The sequence below is a fragment of the Setaria viridis genome, chromosome 7 (assembly GCF_005286985.2).
Source record: "Setaria viridis chromosome 7, Setaria_viridis_v4.0, whole genome shotgun sequence".
Classification (NCBI taxonomy): Eukaryota; Viridiplantae; Streptophyta; class Magnoliopsida; order Poales; family Poaceae; genus Setaria; species Setaria viridis.
This window is the reverse complement of record NC_048269.2, coordinates 34,811,130-34,829,916: the sequence shown is the minus strand read 5'-3', so window position 1 is coordinate 34,829,916 and position 18,787 is coordinate 34,811,130. Positions and strand designations below refer to the sequence as shown.

At 44.7% G+C, this 18,787-nt stretch overlaps 2 protein-coding genes and 1 long non-coding RNA gene across 11 annotated transcripts; 1 reads left to right on the top strand and 2 right to left on the bottom strand.

Annotated features, from left to right (window-relative positions):
• Positions 1-1,901: 1,901 nt before the first annotated feature.
• Positions 1,902-2,993, bottom strand: LOC117865538 (probable auxin efflux carrier component 5a). The gene has a single exon (XM_034749762.2). The coding sequence runs from the start codon at positions 2,922-2,924 to the stop codon at positions 1,902-1,904; it is 1,023 nt and encodes a 340-aa protein (XP_034605653.2). The 5' UTR covers positions 2,925-2,993.
• A 2,323-nt stretch (positions 2,994-5,316) lies between these two features.
• Positions 5,317-8,861, bottom strand: LOC117865169 (uncharacterized). 9 transcript variants are annotated; one of them, XR_004642468.2, is made up of 9 exons: positions 8,833-8,861; positions 8,522-8,644; positions 8,154-8,328; positions 7,913-8,028; positions 7,580-7,624; positions 7,236-7,443; positions 6,477-6,545; positions 5,890-6,040; positions 5,317-5,805 (listed from the first exon to the last, which is right to left on the bottom strand). It is a non-coding gene; the product is annotated as an uncharacterized lncRNA (long non-coding RNA). The 9 variants fall into 9 exon arrangements; XR_004642470.2 differs by having other exon boundaries at positions 8,565-8,644; positions 8,833-8,857; XR_004642466.2 differs by having other exon boundaries at positions 8,154-8,644.
• A 5,573-nt stretch (positions 8,862-14,434) lies between these two features.
• On the top strand, positions 14,435-18,669 carry LOC117864030 (IQ domain-containing protein IQM3). The gene is made up of 9 exons (XM_034747998.2): positions 14,435-14,897; positions 15,219-15,333; positions 15,448-15,513; positions 15,796-15,884; positions 16,108-16,195; positions 16,760-16,906; positions 17,025-17,117; positions 17,669-17,770; positions 17,882-18,669. The coding sequence occupies exons 1-9, from the start codon at positions 14,692-14,694 to the stop codon at positions 18,380-18,382; spliced, it is 1,407 nt and encodes a 468-aa protein (XP_034603889.1). The 5' UTR covers positions 14,435-14,691; the 3' UTR covers positions 18,383-18,669.
• The last annotated feature ends 118 nt before the right edge of the window (positions 18,670-18,787 follow it).

Sequence of the window (18,787 nt, the reverse complement as noted above, 5' to 3'; positions counted from 1 at the left end):
GCTTCTTCCTCTTGTTGTACTCCGATTATAACCCGTATTTTATGTTGCTGAATATCTTGTACTGCTTTTGGCCTACCCAAGGCCCGTTAATGAAATTCAGGTGGGGATTCTCTCCCCCACGGTGACCCTTCAAAAAAAATAGAAGATTTTCTTATGTCTCACAATATTTAGTAACTAATTAAGTGGTTTCATAAGATAGTTTTGAATTATGATTAGAAATGTTCTTTAATGTCCAAGTAAAGTGGGTCATATATGATGGACAATTTCAGTTAAGTGTCTTCTACTATCATACATTCCTCAGGAAAATAATTGAGAATACTTTCATAACAACAGTATGTAAGACGAATTTAAATCCTAGTTGATTTGTTGTTTTCCCTTTTGGTTGTTGGCAAAAGTGTAAGATCCATGTGTGCAGTTCTAAGCATAGTTACAACTTCTCAGAGGGAGGTACATATATACGTACTTGTATAATGGCGACACGAACAACGTCACCACGGAGTCCGACAGCAATGGAACCGATGGTCATGGCAATTGGGTCAAGGACGAACTTTAGCACAAGGCTTAGAAATGTTAAGCTCGGCCCACATGGGATCAGTTTATCCTGCTGTGCCATGAACAGCCCTGAATCAAAAGGTTTTAGCGATTAACTTAAATGTGGTAGAGAACAGGGACTCAGTTTATATATACTTTCCTTTCCTTCAAATGCATAATACTTTAGATATGCTGCTGGTCAACCTTTTGGATCGTTAACTATTACTCCCTCCGTTCCAAATTATAGGTCGTTTTAGCTTTTCTAGGTGCATACTATGCACCTAGATATAAGTATATGTCTAGATGCCTAATAATGTTTATGAATTTAGAAAAGCTAAAATGATATATAATTTGAAACGGAGGGAGTAATATATTCCAACATACATAGATTGGAAGCATGAAAGTTGCAGGACTAGATTTGTCTTGAAATGGATTTTTATAATATCACAATTTTACTAGATTTTATAAATATATGCTGGAAGATATCAAAGATACGCTTTAAAGACTGCATAGTTCAAGACGTTAAGAATTTTACCCTCTACTTTTCAGTTTTAAATTTTCCTAATTTAAATGTACCATAACAAATATGGTGCAAAAGCTAATTAACCATCACAACATATTGATTATTAGTGGGCAATAGGATCATTAGCCCATCTTAATTCCCACACATGATGTCAAATGGACCTATATTTAGAACCATAGGAAGTAATTGATAAACCTGCATTATGATTCAAAGGCACATAAAAGATCTTTTCTTACCCATGCTGAACATGGCAAGGCCGTTCCCACACTGGGCCATTATTCCAATGGAATTTTTTATGATGATTGGCAAAGATATCTGCAATCTGATTAGGTCAAGACAAGTGAAATGGTGAGATAGGTACAGGGCCCAAACTCAAATAATTCATGAATTAATCCGAAAAACCAAAGGGACACCAAAAAGTCATTAGGGTTTGTATCAACTCTACCCAAAACAACTTTCCTATGGTCTAGCCGAATAGCGTAGACACAATACACTCCATCCTGTCAAAAAAAGGGCATTCTTTTCATGCTTTCAGTTTAAAGTTTAAAACATAAATAAACTATCCATACATATTTCAAACATATAGACAGAAAACACGATGAAATCATTTGTATATTTCATAATTATACTACTCTAGTAGAAAATAATTATCTATTGATAACTACGTTTAGATTTATAGCTAGCGATTCTTGTACTGGATGCTTTACACTACATGTACCGTGGATGCATATATGTGTGCTCCCTCCATTTTAAATTATAGGTCATTTATCTAGATGCATATATACAAAGATCTATGAATCTGGAAAAATCAAAATGATATATAATTTGGGACAGAGGAGTAGTTTGATTACCTGTTGGCAATGCAGGCCCAGATAATGCCACCCACGCTGGCATATGTGTTGGGATTGCGCCCCAACTTGTACAACACTACCTTGACCAGCTTCCAGATTGACGGCCTGCCGCCGCCAACGGTCGGCGCGACGCCAATGGCCTCGGCGTTGCTTGCTTCAACGTCGTCAATGACCAGTGCCGACTGAGGAAACGTGGACGTATCGTCGACATTATAGGCGGCATCGTCGTCGTCGATGCTAGCTTCGACGTCGTCGTCATTGATGTGATGGGGAGTTTCCTGAGCTGGAGCAGCCGACGAGTCTGGTCCGTCACCTGGGATCATCTGCGTGCCGCCGATGGCGTCCTTCCTGACCTCACCCGCGGCCACGACGGCAATGATTTCTTCAGTGCTCGCCTGAACGCCATTGATGACTTTCGGCGGCGGCGGCGGCGGAGAAAGCACAGATGTCGTCGAGACGTGGTCGTCGGCGTAGGTGCTAGCTTCAATGTCACTGACCGGAACGTCAGCGGCGCGGCGGATCTGCGTCGTCGTCCCGAGCGCGGCCTTCCTGACCTCGAGCGCGAAGAGGAGGAGCGTGATCCAGACGATGGCCTGGAAGACGGAGAGCTGGACGACGAGCTGCTGCGCCCAGTCGCCGTACATGGCCTGCGCCATGGGCACGCCGACGACGAGCGAGCTCGTGAGCGTGGACAGGGAGAAGCCGGTGATGGACCAGCTGACGGCGTTCTTGCGCCCCCCGGTGAGGAGCACCCAGCCGCCGATGACGGCGGCGATGACCGCCTTGGAGATGACGTCGGCGGCGATGGCGCGGTAGTTGGCCCGGAAGGGGTCGGTGTGGACCGTGAAGCCGAAGGTGAAGAAGGGGATCGCGAAGAAGGCGACGAGGCTGTTGACGGACTCGCACTGCTCCGGCGAGAAGATCTTCCACCGCCGGACCGAGAAGAACCCCAGGAGCAGGGGGACGTACAGCGGCACCAGCGCCGACGCCACCTTGTACACGTCGCCCCACGAGATCATCTCTCCTAGCTCTCCTCTTCGATTAGATTAGATTAGATTAGATTAGACGAGCTGCTTGTGAAATTTCCGGATGAGAGCAGGAGAGGGAAAGATGTTTCATTTGGACTCGGAAAATGCGTTTCGCGTTCCCACAACAAAATAACAACCACCTCGCGTTAAAGTGGGAACAAAATAACAACCACCTCGCGTTTAAGTAGAGTATGTTCTTCATGAAATCAGAAACGGACGTGCTAGCGCCCGGACGTCCGATAATTTTTTTTATCGGACGCTCCGTCGCAATATTGAAAAATAACTATCGAAACATCAAAATCAACACGTGCAACATGAAAACAGATAAAACATCTGGAACATACAGTTGCAACATATATGTGAAAATACATGCAACATCCAGATAGAACATTTGCAACTTGCAACCTAAAAACGCTTGATGCAACAGAAGACTGAAACAGATGAAACATTTTAGAACATATTGTTGCAACATATTTGTTGAACATATGCAACATTCAGATCAAACGCTTGCAACAATACTTCTAGGAACAAATGAAACATTCGGACAAAACTCTTACAACATGCCTCTGAAACACTTGCAACATATGCAACATGTGCAACATCTCTTGATCTACTTTTACAACATCCGTATGATTCAACTGCAACACACCTTTGAAACGTCTGAAACAATTGAATCATATAATTGCAACATACGGGGAGAGAGAGAGAGAGCCTGACCACCGTGCAGTGCCTCTGGAGCCCAAGCACGGACACCACCTCCCTCTGGAGCTTGGCCACCGTGCAGTCCAGGAGGCCGCGACGAGCAGGACGTGGTCGAATTGCACGACGAGGCCGCAGACCTCGCGCACCAGCTTGAGCACCGTCGTCTTGCCCACGCCGCTGGCGCCCAGGCGCCGAGCGCGGCGTCGCAGTCGTCGAGGAAGCGGAGCGCCTCGTTGAGGTAGGCCCTTGAGGGCCCCGCCTCCATGGGGAGCCCGTCCAGGTCTCGGGGTCGCAGAGCGGCGGCGGCGGCACCTGTGGCGTGGCCAGCGCGGCCTCCAGGATCGCCGCGCCCTGATCCCAGAGCGCGCGCAGCGCCTTGAGCTGCTGCTCAGCCAGCCCGGCGACTGGCCCGTGGGGAGGAAGAGGTAGTGCACCAGGCGGACCACGTAGAGCTACCCGCCGTCGTGCCACACCTGGATGGACGCCATCTCATCCTGCGCCTCCTGCACGCGCCGCAGCCACGTGCACACGGGGTCCGATGCTGGCGGGGTCTGGGGCAGGGGACGCGAGCGCCGAGACCTCGAGCGTGCGGAAGCGAACCGTGGGGAGGAACAGGAAGCCAGCGCCAGCACCGCCGCAACCCCAGCCGTGGAGCGGCGCGCGGAGCGAGGTGGGTGGATTCGTGTGGGGGAGGTGAGGGGACGGAGGAGATTGGGACACACTCACCGTGGAGAAGAAAGTGCTGGAAGGGAGGGAATAAGGTTTGTGGTGGGACCCACGGTAAAGAAGGGATGGGAGATAGGGGCGCGTCAGCACGTGGGCAGGAGGCACGGTGGGCGATGATAGCGACGCATCCGATTTTTTTAATCCGTCCGGACGTAAGAGTCCTAGCATTTCCGAATCAGAAATCATCGTGCCTTGAGAGCATACTCTCACCCAAGAATATAGTTTAAATTAGGATCGTGCCCGTGCGTTGCTACGAGCAAAACAAATTTCGTCTATAAGCATCAAACATTATTGTATGAAATATTTACTTCTACAAAATCAAACATATGCGAAATGCCCCAAATGTGAAACAAAAATGACTTTGCAATGAGTAATAAGCAACGAGTACTAGGAGCTGCTGCTGTGGCGTGTGGCCATCGTGCCCGTGCGTTGGGCAACAAAATATTTGTATTGAAATATACGGAAATTCAATCAGACTAATAATGTAAAAATAAGAGGTATTTAATCAAGAACTTAGTTACGGGTGAAGGAAATTTCTTCTTTAAGCATCAAATTTTAGACGTATGAAGTATTTCTAATGGCATGCAATGATAGAGCCATACACTTATTTAACATTACAAGGTGCATGCCCGTACGTTGCTACGGGGAAAAATAGATGTAGAATCTTATTAATGTTATGCAATTGCTATTGTATTCGACGAGCTTTAACCATTGATCTTCAACTGCACTGGGGTTGTCGACTCCTGATTAATTATGCAGGTTTTGTACGAGGAAACACACGGTGACAGTCTAATAAGGAAACTAAAAAAGACAGATTTATGGGAGCACAAGGAGTTTAATCTTCTACGATACTACTTATTTTATTTATATACTTATAATCAGTAGTAGGGAGACCCTCTCCCATTTCATTGAAAAACCGGTCCACCACTGAAGAAGAATCACAACCGTAACTATATCAGTGCAGACAGATCGTGCTGCAGAATGGCCATCTTAATTCATTCATGACTCGTAGTAGAGTTTTCTTTCCACATTGCATATAGCAGCTCAAACTTTGCCATTCATGCGTGTGCGCATGAGGCCAAAACCCAATGGAACTGTGCGAGATCAGCATAACATTAATCACCGGTAGAACTTCATTGAGCCCTGCCAAACTTAATACAGATCCATCTGGAGTTTTGTTGGTTGGGTTGGGGCGTATAAGCACACAATGATTCTATCCAATCGTCGGTGCAGATGTAAGAGTAATGGCCAGAGCAGAACTTCTATTCTATATGGTCGCAATGGCTCCTCCTCCTTGCATTGCTCCTCTGCTCAACAGATCATGCTCCTTTAGCTCACCATCAGTATAATATTGGTCAATTTTCATCCCTGTCTCATTCGGTCACGGGAACTCTAGCTCTTCGCCTCTTCCTTCTGTATTGCGTATCCAGTCCTGACAGTGCCTCTGAGAAGGGCAACAATGAGGCTCTAAAGAATGACCATACATGCACTGCAATGGAAAGTACTCAGCTTTCAGAATTGCACATACCAAACAAACAGTGATCAAATCCTGCATGATGATCTTGACAGGGTCCTGCTCACATTCTGATGCATTCTTCTGACGTCATTTTGTTATCCTTGTGAACCTGATGTGCTTTCCTCTGTGGCCTAGCCATCCTGAAACCATTATTCAGACGATTCTGCAGAGAAATAAGGTCACATGCACAGAGTTTTCAACTAATATGGATACAAATCAGATGGAGGTAGCTATAAGTAAAGAAAATTAAATAAGGCATGCTTCTCAAAATCACATGGTAAATGTTTTTTTTTCCTGAACAACATGCTTATGAAAGAAACAAAAGGTTAGCGATCAGCCGCTATCACTTTCTCAAAGGAGCATCAGCTAGGATACAAGGAACCTTCTTCCTGAAAAAGAAAAGATGAAAGGAAACTATAAAGCAAGATTGCTTTGGCCCTAATAAGTTCATGGCCCCATTTGACTGCACAGATGCAGAACAGAGTAATCTACAGAAGCCACAGTCCAAAGGTATAGATGCCAAGCTCTCTAAATTAACTTCCCTATTGGATCACACAAATCCTTAGATGCCATTCAAGGAACAACAAAAGTAAACTCACCCATGCCTGGATGGCTGAACCATATTCCTGAAGTACTTGGTCCAAGAATGTCTGTCAGGCCACTTTTGACTGCAGTTGGAAGAAACCAAAATCATGCACAAGCACAACCAATGCGCCCACTGAGCATTCAATATTTGAAACTGCCATTCACTCCCCATTGAGGTCATAACCCGTTTTAGCTACAGGCTTGCCATGGAATCGTGCCAATTTCAGAAAAGGATCATGCACAATGCGACAGCCAACAGGCACCATAGAACAGGTTTGGCACATGATCAAACAGGTTAAGCTGATATAATTTGGAAAGCAACCAAGAATGATTCAAATTAAAATGCTACTGAAGTACTGCTAGTCCAGATTCTGCTCAAAGATCATGACAACAGACCTGCTGGATGCACACAGCCATTTAGGATAAGATACTTAGATTGATAATTGCTTCACTATATTATTGCATCCTGGAAATAATTGTAGCACATTTATAGCCATACATACCTATGATTTACTCAATATTCATGGCTGAAATTAAAACAAGCTTTGCTTTATGTGACTGAAATCATCCAATCTTGTTGTGAATGTAAGGAACTAAGAAAAGATACAGGACAAATTGTCACTTTCGCCACACATTCAGAACTAATCCTATTCCTTTTTCTAAGATAGAAAGTCTTTAGATCCATCCTAATAGGATAATATTTATTAAATCAGAAAAAATAAGCATCTGAAATATGTGTCAGGTATGCTACCAAAATGTCAGGGAGCTCGTACCTACAAAATTTCAGTGGCTGAGAGAAAACTCTATATTCTGTAGTCATGTGAAAGTGGATCACTCAGACTTGCAAGTGATTTTTTCCTATCTGTGCAATTAACTCATTGCTTTGGTCGCCAGAAGTCAAAATGACAGAAGCATAGCATAGCATGACCCCCCACCTCCACAGCTCCACCCCATTGATGTCAACAACTTCAGCTTCACCCCCTGCACTCTTACGGTTCTATTAGTTGATTGGGACCTTGCCTTTGTAGCATAGTGAGGCACAAATTGCTGATCTTTCAGGGATGGATGAAATTATACAAATGGAATCATCAATTGAAACTTGAAGACGAGAGAACACCTGATCTCGATGACTCGAGCGGCTCTACACCTTGGATTTGCTTGCCTGCAATTGAAACCCAACGATTTTATCATTCTGTCTCTCAAGTTTTAATATTTGTAGACATATAAATCACTTGGGTTAATCCAGCTCTAATCTATCATTATACAACTAATAATTTTGGTCTTATCGCCTACAACAGATTTTAATTTAAAATGTGAAATGATGTGAAATATCCAGCCCAAATTGCCTAGTCCTATAATGGTTGTTATGTACATTTATATACAGCAATTGAAAGCAAAGTAAAAGTATAATTGTCTGACAATTCAGAAGGAAAATTGACATAGTGCTTACTTCTTAGAGGAATCTGAGGTTCACCTTATGGTCATTCAGTTTTATGGGTTGGATGATGCCACGCGAGATTATCAATGCAGAGTGCAGAAAATATGCAGATCATTCCATGGAGCAAACTGAAAATTGCAAAGGGCAAACCAACTTGTAGCTGACCAAAGATCATTTTGTATTTATACAGGAGATAAATGGCACATCAGCACAAAAATAAAACACATGAACTGTGAAACAGTCTACAACATACCCATGAATTTGTCCACTTATCCGCTTACCAACTCAACATGCTTATCATGTTTGGTTACTGGAGCCCAAGTGAATTTCCACTTCCAGCTTCTCTTGTTTCTTTCTGTGTCATATGTACTTCACAAACTTCACAAATCCCCTACTTTCATCGCCCACTGTTTCCTTGTACACGTAAACTGCAAAAAGATTATTTAGCATGAAAAATAAGAAGAACATAGCTAACTCATCATCGAAGATAATTTGTTAATAAATGGAGAGCTAGTAGTGCAAGATTAAATCAAGAGCGCAGTGAAAATTTTGAATACAGTCCAACAGTTGGTACCAATCAAAACTTCCAAAAGAAATTACAGTCATTTGCTACTCAATTACCCCTACTGAATAGCTGATGGAAGGAGGGAAGATCTAGAGATACACTGTTTTGAAGGCCCCTGATCCTTGTCTAGAGATACACTGTCTAAAGATCTCCTTGTACTGCACAATGCACACACGGAACTGCAGAGATTAGGGAGAAAGTAATTATTTAGATGAATTCACAAGACACGATATAATGAACAACGACAACTGAGAGCAGCTCCCCGCTAATCGACATTCGACAATGAACCCAAGCTGATGAGATGAAACGACATTAGCATTTAGCAGGCAAGAAAAACGACAGCGGCGGACGGCGCATTAACACGTACCTGGAGGTAGCGACCGCTTTTGGGGGGGGGGGGGGGGGGGGGGGGGGGGGGGGGGGGGGGGGGGGGGGGGGGGTTGTTGTCCTCCTCATCGGCAAGCTCTGCCTGATCGCCGCCCGCCACCTTCCGACTGGAGGCCATAGCACCGGCGCGCTCCTCTCTTCATCTTCCTCCTCTCCGCTGGGGTCGCGCAGCGAGACGTGGGAGAGAAGGACTACCTGGTGACACTGCGATTGGGGATGCCGCGGTGTGGTGGTGTCGCGCGCGCAGCACATGCGGAGGCGGAGACTGGGGATGGCCAGCAGCTCGACGCTCGTCCCCACCACGGCGGCCGCGCTCCCGGCCCTCATCCTCCTCTCCGCCGCCGCGCGGCTACCGCACCCCCGTGGAGCAAAGCAGCCCTCTCCGCACCCCGACCCCGCCGCCCACACCGAAGCGCAGCCACGGCGGGGGTCGTGGACACGTGTGGAGCACGGGGGCGAGGCGTGGGGAGATGGCGGCGGGATAGGAGGCGCAGGCGAGGCGGCGGAGGCGCAGATGCGTGTAGCATGGCGGCGTTGGCGGAGGCAATGGCGGCGTGGAATTGGGAACGCAGGCGGAGGGACGGCTCGGAGGGGTGGAGGGGAAGCCGAGCCCACCCCATTTTCCTCCACCCGGTGGTCTGCTTCCTCCTCCTTTTGACCCGTAGTTGGTCCATATCTCCTTCCCTCTTTCGGCTTCCAGCCCACCTTTGGTCCGCCTACGCCGCAAACTCTCTCATCTTCCTCGCAGTAAAACTGTGCCGCGCCGCCACTGTTCTACCCCACCGCCGGTGCAGAGCAGCCATGAGGTCAACTCAAGCTCCGCCACCAATTATGCGCAGCCGGTAAGAATAATCAACCCCATCTTTCCTCCCCGCTCCCTCCTCTTTCCTTTCACGAGCTTCACCAAGATCGCAATGGAGCTCCTCCGATCCATCCACCGCCCCTGATTCCGTTCCTGATCATGCAGAGCTACCACTCCTCGGAGGTTCGGTCTTCCTCCACGCGAATAGATGGCCTTGACAACACCACCTACGTGTCTTCCTCTCCCTCGGCACCCACCTCCCGCCGCAAACCGTGGCCGGGATGGCCTCTCCAACGAGATTTGTATACATTATGCTGCATATATCTTGCTTTTCGTGACTCATCAGCTATATATATGTGTTTCCACATGTATTAACACATATGATTGATCTTTCATCTTCTCTATTCATGTGCACATAATCACATTACATTACATTTTTAGTGCATACATACTTACTGTCATGAAGTAATAACCAATAAGCAATGGCGTGTTTCCAGCACAAGCAGACACATATCAATTTGGCAATTGGATTAACAAGTTGATCATGTCCAACCAAAATTATCCGCCTTTGGTGGCCATTAACACTAAGTGGTGTTTATTGTGGTGGGTACATATGCATTTAGAAGAAGTGAGAATTCGGTTGAAATGTTAAAACAGCATCCAATTTCATTAATACACATCAAGAGGGGCTCTTATGCAAAACATCCATCGGAACTAAGAGATATACAAACAAAACCTATTCACATTTACTGTTTACAAATAGATTCTCTTGCATTATTGGTTGCATATCAATTGCTTATGAAAGGATCTTGATGTCGCCTAGAGAGGGGGTGAATAGGCGTAATCTAAAATTGTCGCCACTTAAAACAAATTAATCAGCGACTTTTGGAATATTTCGGAAATACTTCCGGAGAATTCCGAAATTTTTGGAATCTCCGAAAAACTCTCCGGAATTTTCCGAAGATATAAAGCACACGCCTTAAACAACAGAAGAAAAACACACTGCCTGAAAAATCAGAACCTCCAGTTTTGTCCTTGGCAGTGACAACCCCTTAAACCTTATGTTGAGCAAGAGATGTGAAGATCAAACCAGTCTAAAGAGTATCCTCAGATGATGTATCCTTGGTAGAAACACAAAGTTCCTACACTTCACAAATACTAACACCCCAGTAGATCAACCAATGTAAGAAGATCAACAATGAAGAAGAAGTACAAGACAAATGTATGCAAACCAGTGAGGTGATATAAAGATTTGTTTCACCGAAGTTCAGATTCACCACCGGACGAATCCTACATCTCAGTTGGGTGCTTCCAAGGAAGTCGGGTTGCACTCAACCCTTTTCCCACTTCACTATTTAGCTTCTTCCCTTTCGGAGATGAAGCTTGACCTGCACAAACTGTCCCGTGGCTCACCACACCTTGGTAGCTCTTGGGCGACACCTAGACGTCTAGGAGGAACACCTCCAAGAGTAACAAATATTCAATTGAAACTTGACAAGGCGAAACAGTGCTCAAGCGTATTAGTGCTCTTCTAGTGCTCATAAATAACTTCTCTCTACTACCCAACTCACAAGATCTTAGCAAAGATCACACTACCTCACAAGAGGGGTTGGGGAGAGCTATTTGGCTTTGGCTCAGGTTAGAATAGGCAAGAAGCACACCAGCAAATGCAAAAATAGCCCTTTGCAACTGAGGGGGTCGTGGAGTATAAGTACTCCACTCCCCAAAAATTAGCCGTTAGACATGTCAGGGCAAAATCGGAACTTCCGGTTTTCAAACCAACCGGCCGTTGCGAGTTTAGTTCCGGATTTTTCCGAAGATATTTCCGGAAACTTCTGGAACTTTCTGATCATTAGTGTGTATGGTGGTTTTTTTGACTCTTTCCTCACTCAGGATACTTGAGCACTGAGACTATGTCAAATAACCATGTGATGCATCCCTCTTGATAGTACGGCACACCTACACTTAAGATTAAAATTAAATGTACTATGTTCATCTTCTTGAGCTTCATTTCCTTTAACCATGCCATACTTGATGACCATGTCTTTTTGAGAGTTGCATCTACCTTGGTCTCTTTTGATTTGAGCACTTCAACCTTGAGCTAGTGACTTGGATCAATGTTCAATCACATATGAATGAAAACCAATTCTTAGATCACAAGTCACTTCTTCATATGACTTAATAATCGTTTGATGCATCCCATTGCTATACTCAGCAAGGTTCAACTTGATACCTCAAAATCTTCCAAGTACTAGCCCCTTCACCCTAGCAAAGCTCATGGCCCAAGTCACCACTTGACCATACTTTACAGTACATCGTTGCTAATCACTTGCTTGATTTGTTCATCCAATAGTTGCCTCATTTGAGTCTAACCATGCTTTGACATCATGAGTGAAACTTACTTGAGATTATATCTTCTTTTGACTTTTTACATCCAATTATGTTCAACAAGCTTCTCATTTTATTTAGAGACCAACAAAAATACCAATGGTCTCATGCCTCATTCTTTCATTTTAATTTGCTTGTCGTCTATCATATATATAACCACCATGTGATTTACATAAGTTTTCCACTTTGTCCTTTACATTGTATGAGCCTTTTGATACAATTCTTCCCACAAAGATTGTTCATCAATATAAATAACCTGCTCGTAAACTTAACAAGTTCATTAGACCTTTAATCACGTTGTTATTTAATGCACCAAAATCCACTAGGGGCCTAGATGCTCTTTCAGCTTAGCAGTATGTCTTACATCTAATCAGTTGTAGCTAGTAGTATTTGTTTTTAAGTCTGGAACCACACCAACTTAGCGGTCAACTAACGGAAATGGCAACTAAGGGAATGGAAAATTGAAGTATTTGCAGAATTGAAGAATTTCAATAGCAACGAGGGAAGTGGTATAATTTCAGTGACATTGAGGGACTTTGCTCAAAATTAATTCAACAAATTAAGGTGTGAAATATAGAGTTTAAATACCTTTTTAATTTTTTTATGAACCCCATATATACTCACCTGATTACACTAAACGTACATACTACCTTCAAGTCTTGTTGTCGTATATATTCATCTGGCTCCAGCGATGCGTGGAGGGTAAGTAGCGCATGATTTTGTGTCAAGAACAGATACATGCTAATGATCTTATCCTGGTTTCGGCACAAACCGTGCGTGCATCCACGTACAAATGCTCTTCAGTCTGTACACAGCATTGTTCTTGATTATAAGAGATATAAAATAAACATATATATCTTATATTTTTAAAATATCGACAATTCAAATGCACTAGCTTAGCTATTAAAATACAGTCCAATAAATGAAAGTTGCCGGAGGAATGTGGCTCGTTGGTCCCAAACCGGCCAACCCCAATGAACGCCCATTAGATTAGCTTGAGATACTTTAGATTCTGGATGGATTGCCAATAATATACCGGTCCCTGCCAGGAAAGATAGCTAGATCTAATAATATCAGACGAAGATTAAGGACTGTGGTGGTGCTAAATAATGGTGCTTTAATTTCTGGCATGGACAGAAAGCAGGCGCCAGAGAACGGGGATGTTGTATGGTCAAGCGCATGTGAGGCTCCGTTTGATACCACTCCTAAATTTTAGCACATGTCACATCGGATATTTGATGCTAATTAGAAATATTAAATATATGCTAATTATAAAACTAATTACACAGATGGAGTCTAATTCGCGAGACAAATCTATTAAGTCTAATTAGTCTACGATTTGATAATGTGGTGCTACAGTAACCATTTGCTAATGATGGACTAATTAGGCTTAATAGATTCGTCTCGCAAATTAACATAGGGATTCTGCAATTAGTTTTATAATTAGCTCATATTTAGTCCTCCTAATTAGCATCCGAACATCCCACGTGACACTGCTAAAGTTTAGCATCTTATATCAAACACCGCTAGGTCCGCATCCGCAGGAGCGGAAACATATAATAAGATCTGTGTCGTCCCGTTGGCAGCTTGGACTGATCGACCAATCCTCCCGGGAGCAGGTACGACTTTGTTTTAGTAGACGCTAGCGTCAAACCCCCCAACTGCAGTTTTTGCACGGCCCACCGTGATGGAATTGAAAACGTGGCGGAACCGTTCTTTATTCGCACGCCGTGATGCGATTCCGATGTTTGTAGTTTGGCTTGCCATCGGCATCGGTTTGCAGCTCGACTTCTTGCAGTCAACTGTATCGACCGATGGCAGTCTTCGTGCCTATCCTGAACGGCCTCTGCAGATGTAACCGCTGCTTTAGGCGTAGCGTCTCTCGCTCCTGCCGGTATAGTACTAGTATAGTTTTGCTGTGCACGGAGTGTCTGTCATCGTTTCAGTGCGTGTCAAACTTGACGACCGTGATGCACAATGGACAAAACACATGGAGGAGCCAACATGTTTGACGTTGGATGCGAGGTGTTCAGCGCTAGCACAAGATTCTGGGTGCAACAGCAACAGCGACTGGGGCGATCGATTCAGTTCACACAAGTGCAGTGAGACGAGCCACCCGCGCAGCACGGTGCGTGGTCCGTCGACGACCACGATGGCGACCGGCCGGCCAAGGCACCGCCGCACCACGAATGTCCGGCGCGCGACTGAACCCGTCGTCGAGTCAGCCCCCACCAACGGCCACGAACAACCGCGTGCCCGACTCTGAGCCGGTCTTCCATTAGCATAGCAGGCAGTAGACCTCCACACTCGCTAATTATTCAATGACATGTGGGCCAGCCGCGCGCAGAGTAATGGCGCCACCCGCCCCGCCATGGAACAGGACAGGGACCAAGGGGAGGTAGGTGGCGCCAACGACTTGACTCGTCGTCGCCGTCGTATCTGGGCAGTGCTGCCCGTACCACCCGCGAATGAGATGCATCGTCTCCGTTCTCTCTCGATCCTCCAGATTAAACGTCTTTAATTATTCCCTCGTTTCGCGTGTTAACCCAGATAAATTCCCACCTGCTCTGCTCCTCTGCAGACACCGCGCAAGCGCAACCAACTGATTGCTCCTTCCAAGTGAGTGCTTCTCCTAAAACCTGAAAACAAATGGAGGTGGAGGCGCCGGCGCCTACGGTGGCGGGGATGGATTTCTCGGCTTCTCCGAGGTTCGACCCGGATAAGCTGGAGTCTCCCCCGCCGGTGGAGGGAAGCGGCGGCGAGAATGGCGCCGCCACCAAGCTGCAGAAGGTCTACCGCAGCTACCGGACCCGCCGGAAGCTCGCCGACTCCGCCGTCGTCGTCGAGGAGCTCTGGTATTCTTCTTTTTCTCAGATCCTTCCCTTGGAAACTCTTGCCTCTACGATTTCTTGCCGTTTAATTTGGTGTAGGAGAGCGGTCCCTTTCTCGAAAAAACCTCCCTTGTTAGTACAATTTCCCCCCTCTTGTTCTTGATGTACTGTTCCATGAAAAGGTGCCTCCTTTCTTGGAGATTTTGGTGTCCCAATAAAATGCCTAATTTGGTTCTTGTTGATGGTAACGGGTGTCCAAATCAATTCTAACTGAGGCTTGGTTTCGGGGGGAGTTTTAACTAAAACTAAAGAGTTTTTTTTTTTGTTTCGGATCAATCAATGAAGGTGGCAAGCGCTGGACTTCGCGCGCCTCAGCCACAGCACCGTCTCCTTCTTCGACGAACCCAAGCCGGAGACCGCCGCCTCGCGCTGGAACCGCGTCAGTCTCAATGCATCCAAGGTGCCCCAATTACTGCCTGAGATAGAAAACAGAAAAGTCCCTCATGTCCTCTTTCTTCTTCACCAGAAAACGTTTCTTTCCCCCTTTGTTGCTCATGTTGCTTGCTTGCAACAGGTGGGTCAGGGTTTATCCAGAGACGGCAAGGCTCTCAAGCTGGCTTTCCAGCACTGGATCGAGGCTGTGAGTACAAATCGTACAAATCCCACTAGAGTACTGTTTGTCAATTTAGTATTATTTGCTCTAGATGTGGTGATGTGCTTTCATGTGTGTGAAAACTGAAAAGAGGCTAGGCTACTTTCTGTATCATTCGACCTAAGAGTTTGTCATGTGTGAACATTGATCATAAAAAGGCCCACCATTGACGTCATACAAGTCATGCCCATCTCCTCATAGAGTGATAGACTATTGTTTCCAACACTCTGATGCAATGCCTTATAGCAATATTCATCTCTTCTTGTATAGATTGACCCGCGGCATAGATATGGGCACAATCTGCACTTCTACTACGATGTCTGGTGTCAAAGCCAGGCCGGCCAGCCCTTCTTCTACTGGTAAGAACTTTGCTGCAATTTGCATAGTTACATTTGCAGATTATCTTTTTCGAACAAAGTAGGGCAATCTGCATAGCACATGGGAGAGAGATGAACATATTTGAGTGCCTGCTCATACCAGATATTTTAGTTGTGGCCTGTGGGTTGAATCTCTGTTAATACCAGAAATCCCAGTTATTAGTTTTATTGCATGACAATTTAAGTGAGTGTTTGTTATATATAGGCTTGATGTTGGAGAGGGAAAGGATCTAGACCTTCCAGAATGTCCAAGAGCAAAGCTAAAGAAGCAATGCATTAAGTATCTTGGTCCGGTAAGAAATGTTCTGCAATGGCTGCCTATCTTTATCTAGAACTTGTGCCATATATCCTTCCCTCAAAGCATATGTGAAGAGCTGTATCTGTATGATTGCTTGGCTACCTTCACCCACCTTCACCCACAGAATTCGTGTTGGTCTCGTGAAACTTTTTGCGATTCATCTTTTTTTAAGAAAATTATATGTTACTATCTTTGTACTACAACATCATTTTCCCTCAAGTTTGACTAGTAATAAATATTTTCTCAAATCGAAACACATATTGAACATTATTGCTATTACTATCAGTCAGTTTGCTGCATATATGAACTGCATTCGACGTGGCCTCAGGCCTGAATTATCATTCCAAACATGAATAGAGACCAGCATATTCCTGCTTCTATCCATACTATTATTCACTTAAACCATGAATCATGACCATTAACAGAAGTACCATTGATTTTTAAATACTATACATGTTCAAGCACAGCAAAAGGAATTTGTTTTAACAAACTCATCATTTTCTTGCTGCGAAACCTCCCACATGGCTCCGAGCTCTAACAATTACCCAATGTCTTGCAGCAAGAGCGTGAGAACTATGAATACATAATTAATGAGGGAAAGATTATCCATAAACAGTCTGGACAACCACTTGATACAAGCCAGGATCCTAAAGGAACTAAATGGATTTTTGTTATGAGCACAGCAAAAAGACTCTATGCTGGGAAGGTAACTTTCTACTCTTACAAGGTCTTTGCACTTGCATTTCTGCTGAACAATAATATATCTTATGTCTTATTTTGTTACATTATGTTTAGCACCGCTAAATCTTTTTCTATCCATCCAGAAAGAGAGAGGTGTATTCCAGCATTCCAGCTTTTTAGCAGGAGGCACTACCATAGCTGCTGGAAGATTTACAGCAGAAAATGGAATTATCAAGGTATCTTTGAGCAACCATACCCTATTAAATGTTTGGATGTGATCACAGTATTTTATTTTATTTAAATTCCTGCATGTGCTATCGCCTATCCTTTAATTCAGCACCTCTGACCAAAAAGTTCTATCGGTGTCCTGGAATTGATGAATTATTCAATGTGCATGGTCCGTCCAATCATTATTTTCTGTTCCATATGCTACCATTAAGAAACATTAATAAAATCTTTTTTGGAGGACATATACAAAATATAAACAGGTATATATTCATTAAATATTTTCCCACGACTTTTGGAGGTAATGTAGTGGAACTGTACATTCTGAATCTATATCTGTCTAGTACACATGTAAATATAATATCTATTTATCTTGATCCAGCAACTGCAAGTTAACTGGCTCTTTCATCATTTTATTATTTCGCTTATCTTTCAAGAGCATGTTATGAATGTATTTCATCGTTCTATCATCTGGATAATGTGTATACTTTGGTTACGTCTTGTTCATGTACTTTCTCATTGGTTGCATTCTGCTAATTTGTTCTCTTCTTTCCTGATGAAGTCCATCTGGGCCTATAGTGGTCACTACAAACCAAGCGCAGAGAACCTCAGCAATTTCATGAACTTCCTTGAAGAGAATGGAGTTGATCTTAAAGAAGTTGAGGTAAGTCGTTTAACTATTCACAAGCTAAAATATGCTTGTCTCACCAAATTGCAGATTTTTTTTTATGATTGCATATGAATTCATTTCGTGTGCTTGCTTTTGGCCTTTCAGGTGCGCTCATCCATCAGAGAAGACTACAATGAAGATCCAGTGCGTGATGGTTCACAGAACCTTACTGCTGAATCCATGGGATCAGAAGTGATTTCCATTCCAAGCATGACCGAATGCGATGAAGGCGAGAACGCTACTGCAGAACAAGCCAAGCCAACCTACCAAAGAACCTTGTCAGGTGGTCTTCAAAGCCCCAGAGCCACCGGTGTCCCGCAGAAGGCAATTCTTGAGAGGATGAAATCAAAGGGCGAGTCCAAGTCCTATCAGCTTGGCCACAGGCTGTCCCTCAAATGGACCACTGGGGCTGGTCCAAGAATTGGATGTGTCAAGGACTACCCAATGGAGCTCAGAATGCAGGCTCTGGAAATGGTGGACCTATCGCCAAGGGCATCAACTCCCTCAGCTTTAAGGAGACTACCTTCATGTTTGTCACCCACTGAGGCCACCTCACCGACATCCCTGCTCGCGGCAATGCAGGCCTCCCTGCCCCAGCCAAGTTAGAAGCTCAGAGGAGCTTATGTCACGCAACTAGCATGAAGCCCCAAGCGGTTCAGCTGTCTGATTACTGTAATCCAGCCTTGTCATTTTCTACACTGCAAAGCTGATCAGATACTTGGTTTGTTCTTGCTGCTGCTCCCCTGTTCTGTGGTTACAGTCAGATGTAGGCATGTAGCACACTGCAAAGTTTTACGAGTGTGCCTAGTTGTGGAATGTGGACTGTAACTATTGCAGAAATAGTTTCTGTGCAGAATCTCTTACATATCACAGCCCGAACAGCTTGGAGGAGATGAGCACCCTAGGTTTTGCTGCAACTCTAGGTTTTGCTGCTCCACTCTACAACTCCAGCTGGAGATAGCTCTGCCTAAAGCTGGAGTTGTGTAGATGGGGTGTTTGGCTTATAAGGGT

What these genes read in the sequence shown, in the direction of transcription:
- LOC117865538 (XM_034749762.2), bottom strand. Translation starts at nt 2,924, where the DNA reads ATGATCTCGTGGGGCGACGTGTACAAGGTGGCGTCGGCGCTGGTGCCG.
- LOC117864030 (XM_034747998.2), top strand. Translation starts at nt 14,692, where the DNA reads ATGGAGGTGGAGGCGCCGGCGCCTACGGTGGCGGGGATGGATTTCTCG. An exon ending in TCAGTCTCAATGCATCCAAG is followed by an intron (nt 15,334 to 15,447) that starts GTGCCCCAATTA and finishes TGCTTGCAACAG; the next exon opens with GTGGGTCAGGGTTTATCCAG. An exon ending in CAGAAAATGGAATTATCAAG is followed by an intron (nt 17,118 to 17,668) that starts GTATCTTTGAGC and finishes TTCCTGATGAAG; the next exon opens with TCCATCTGGGCCTATAGTGG.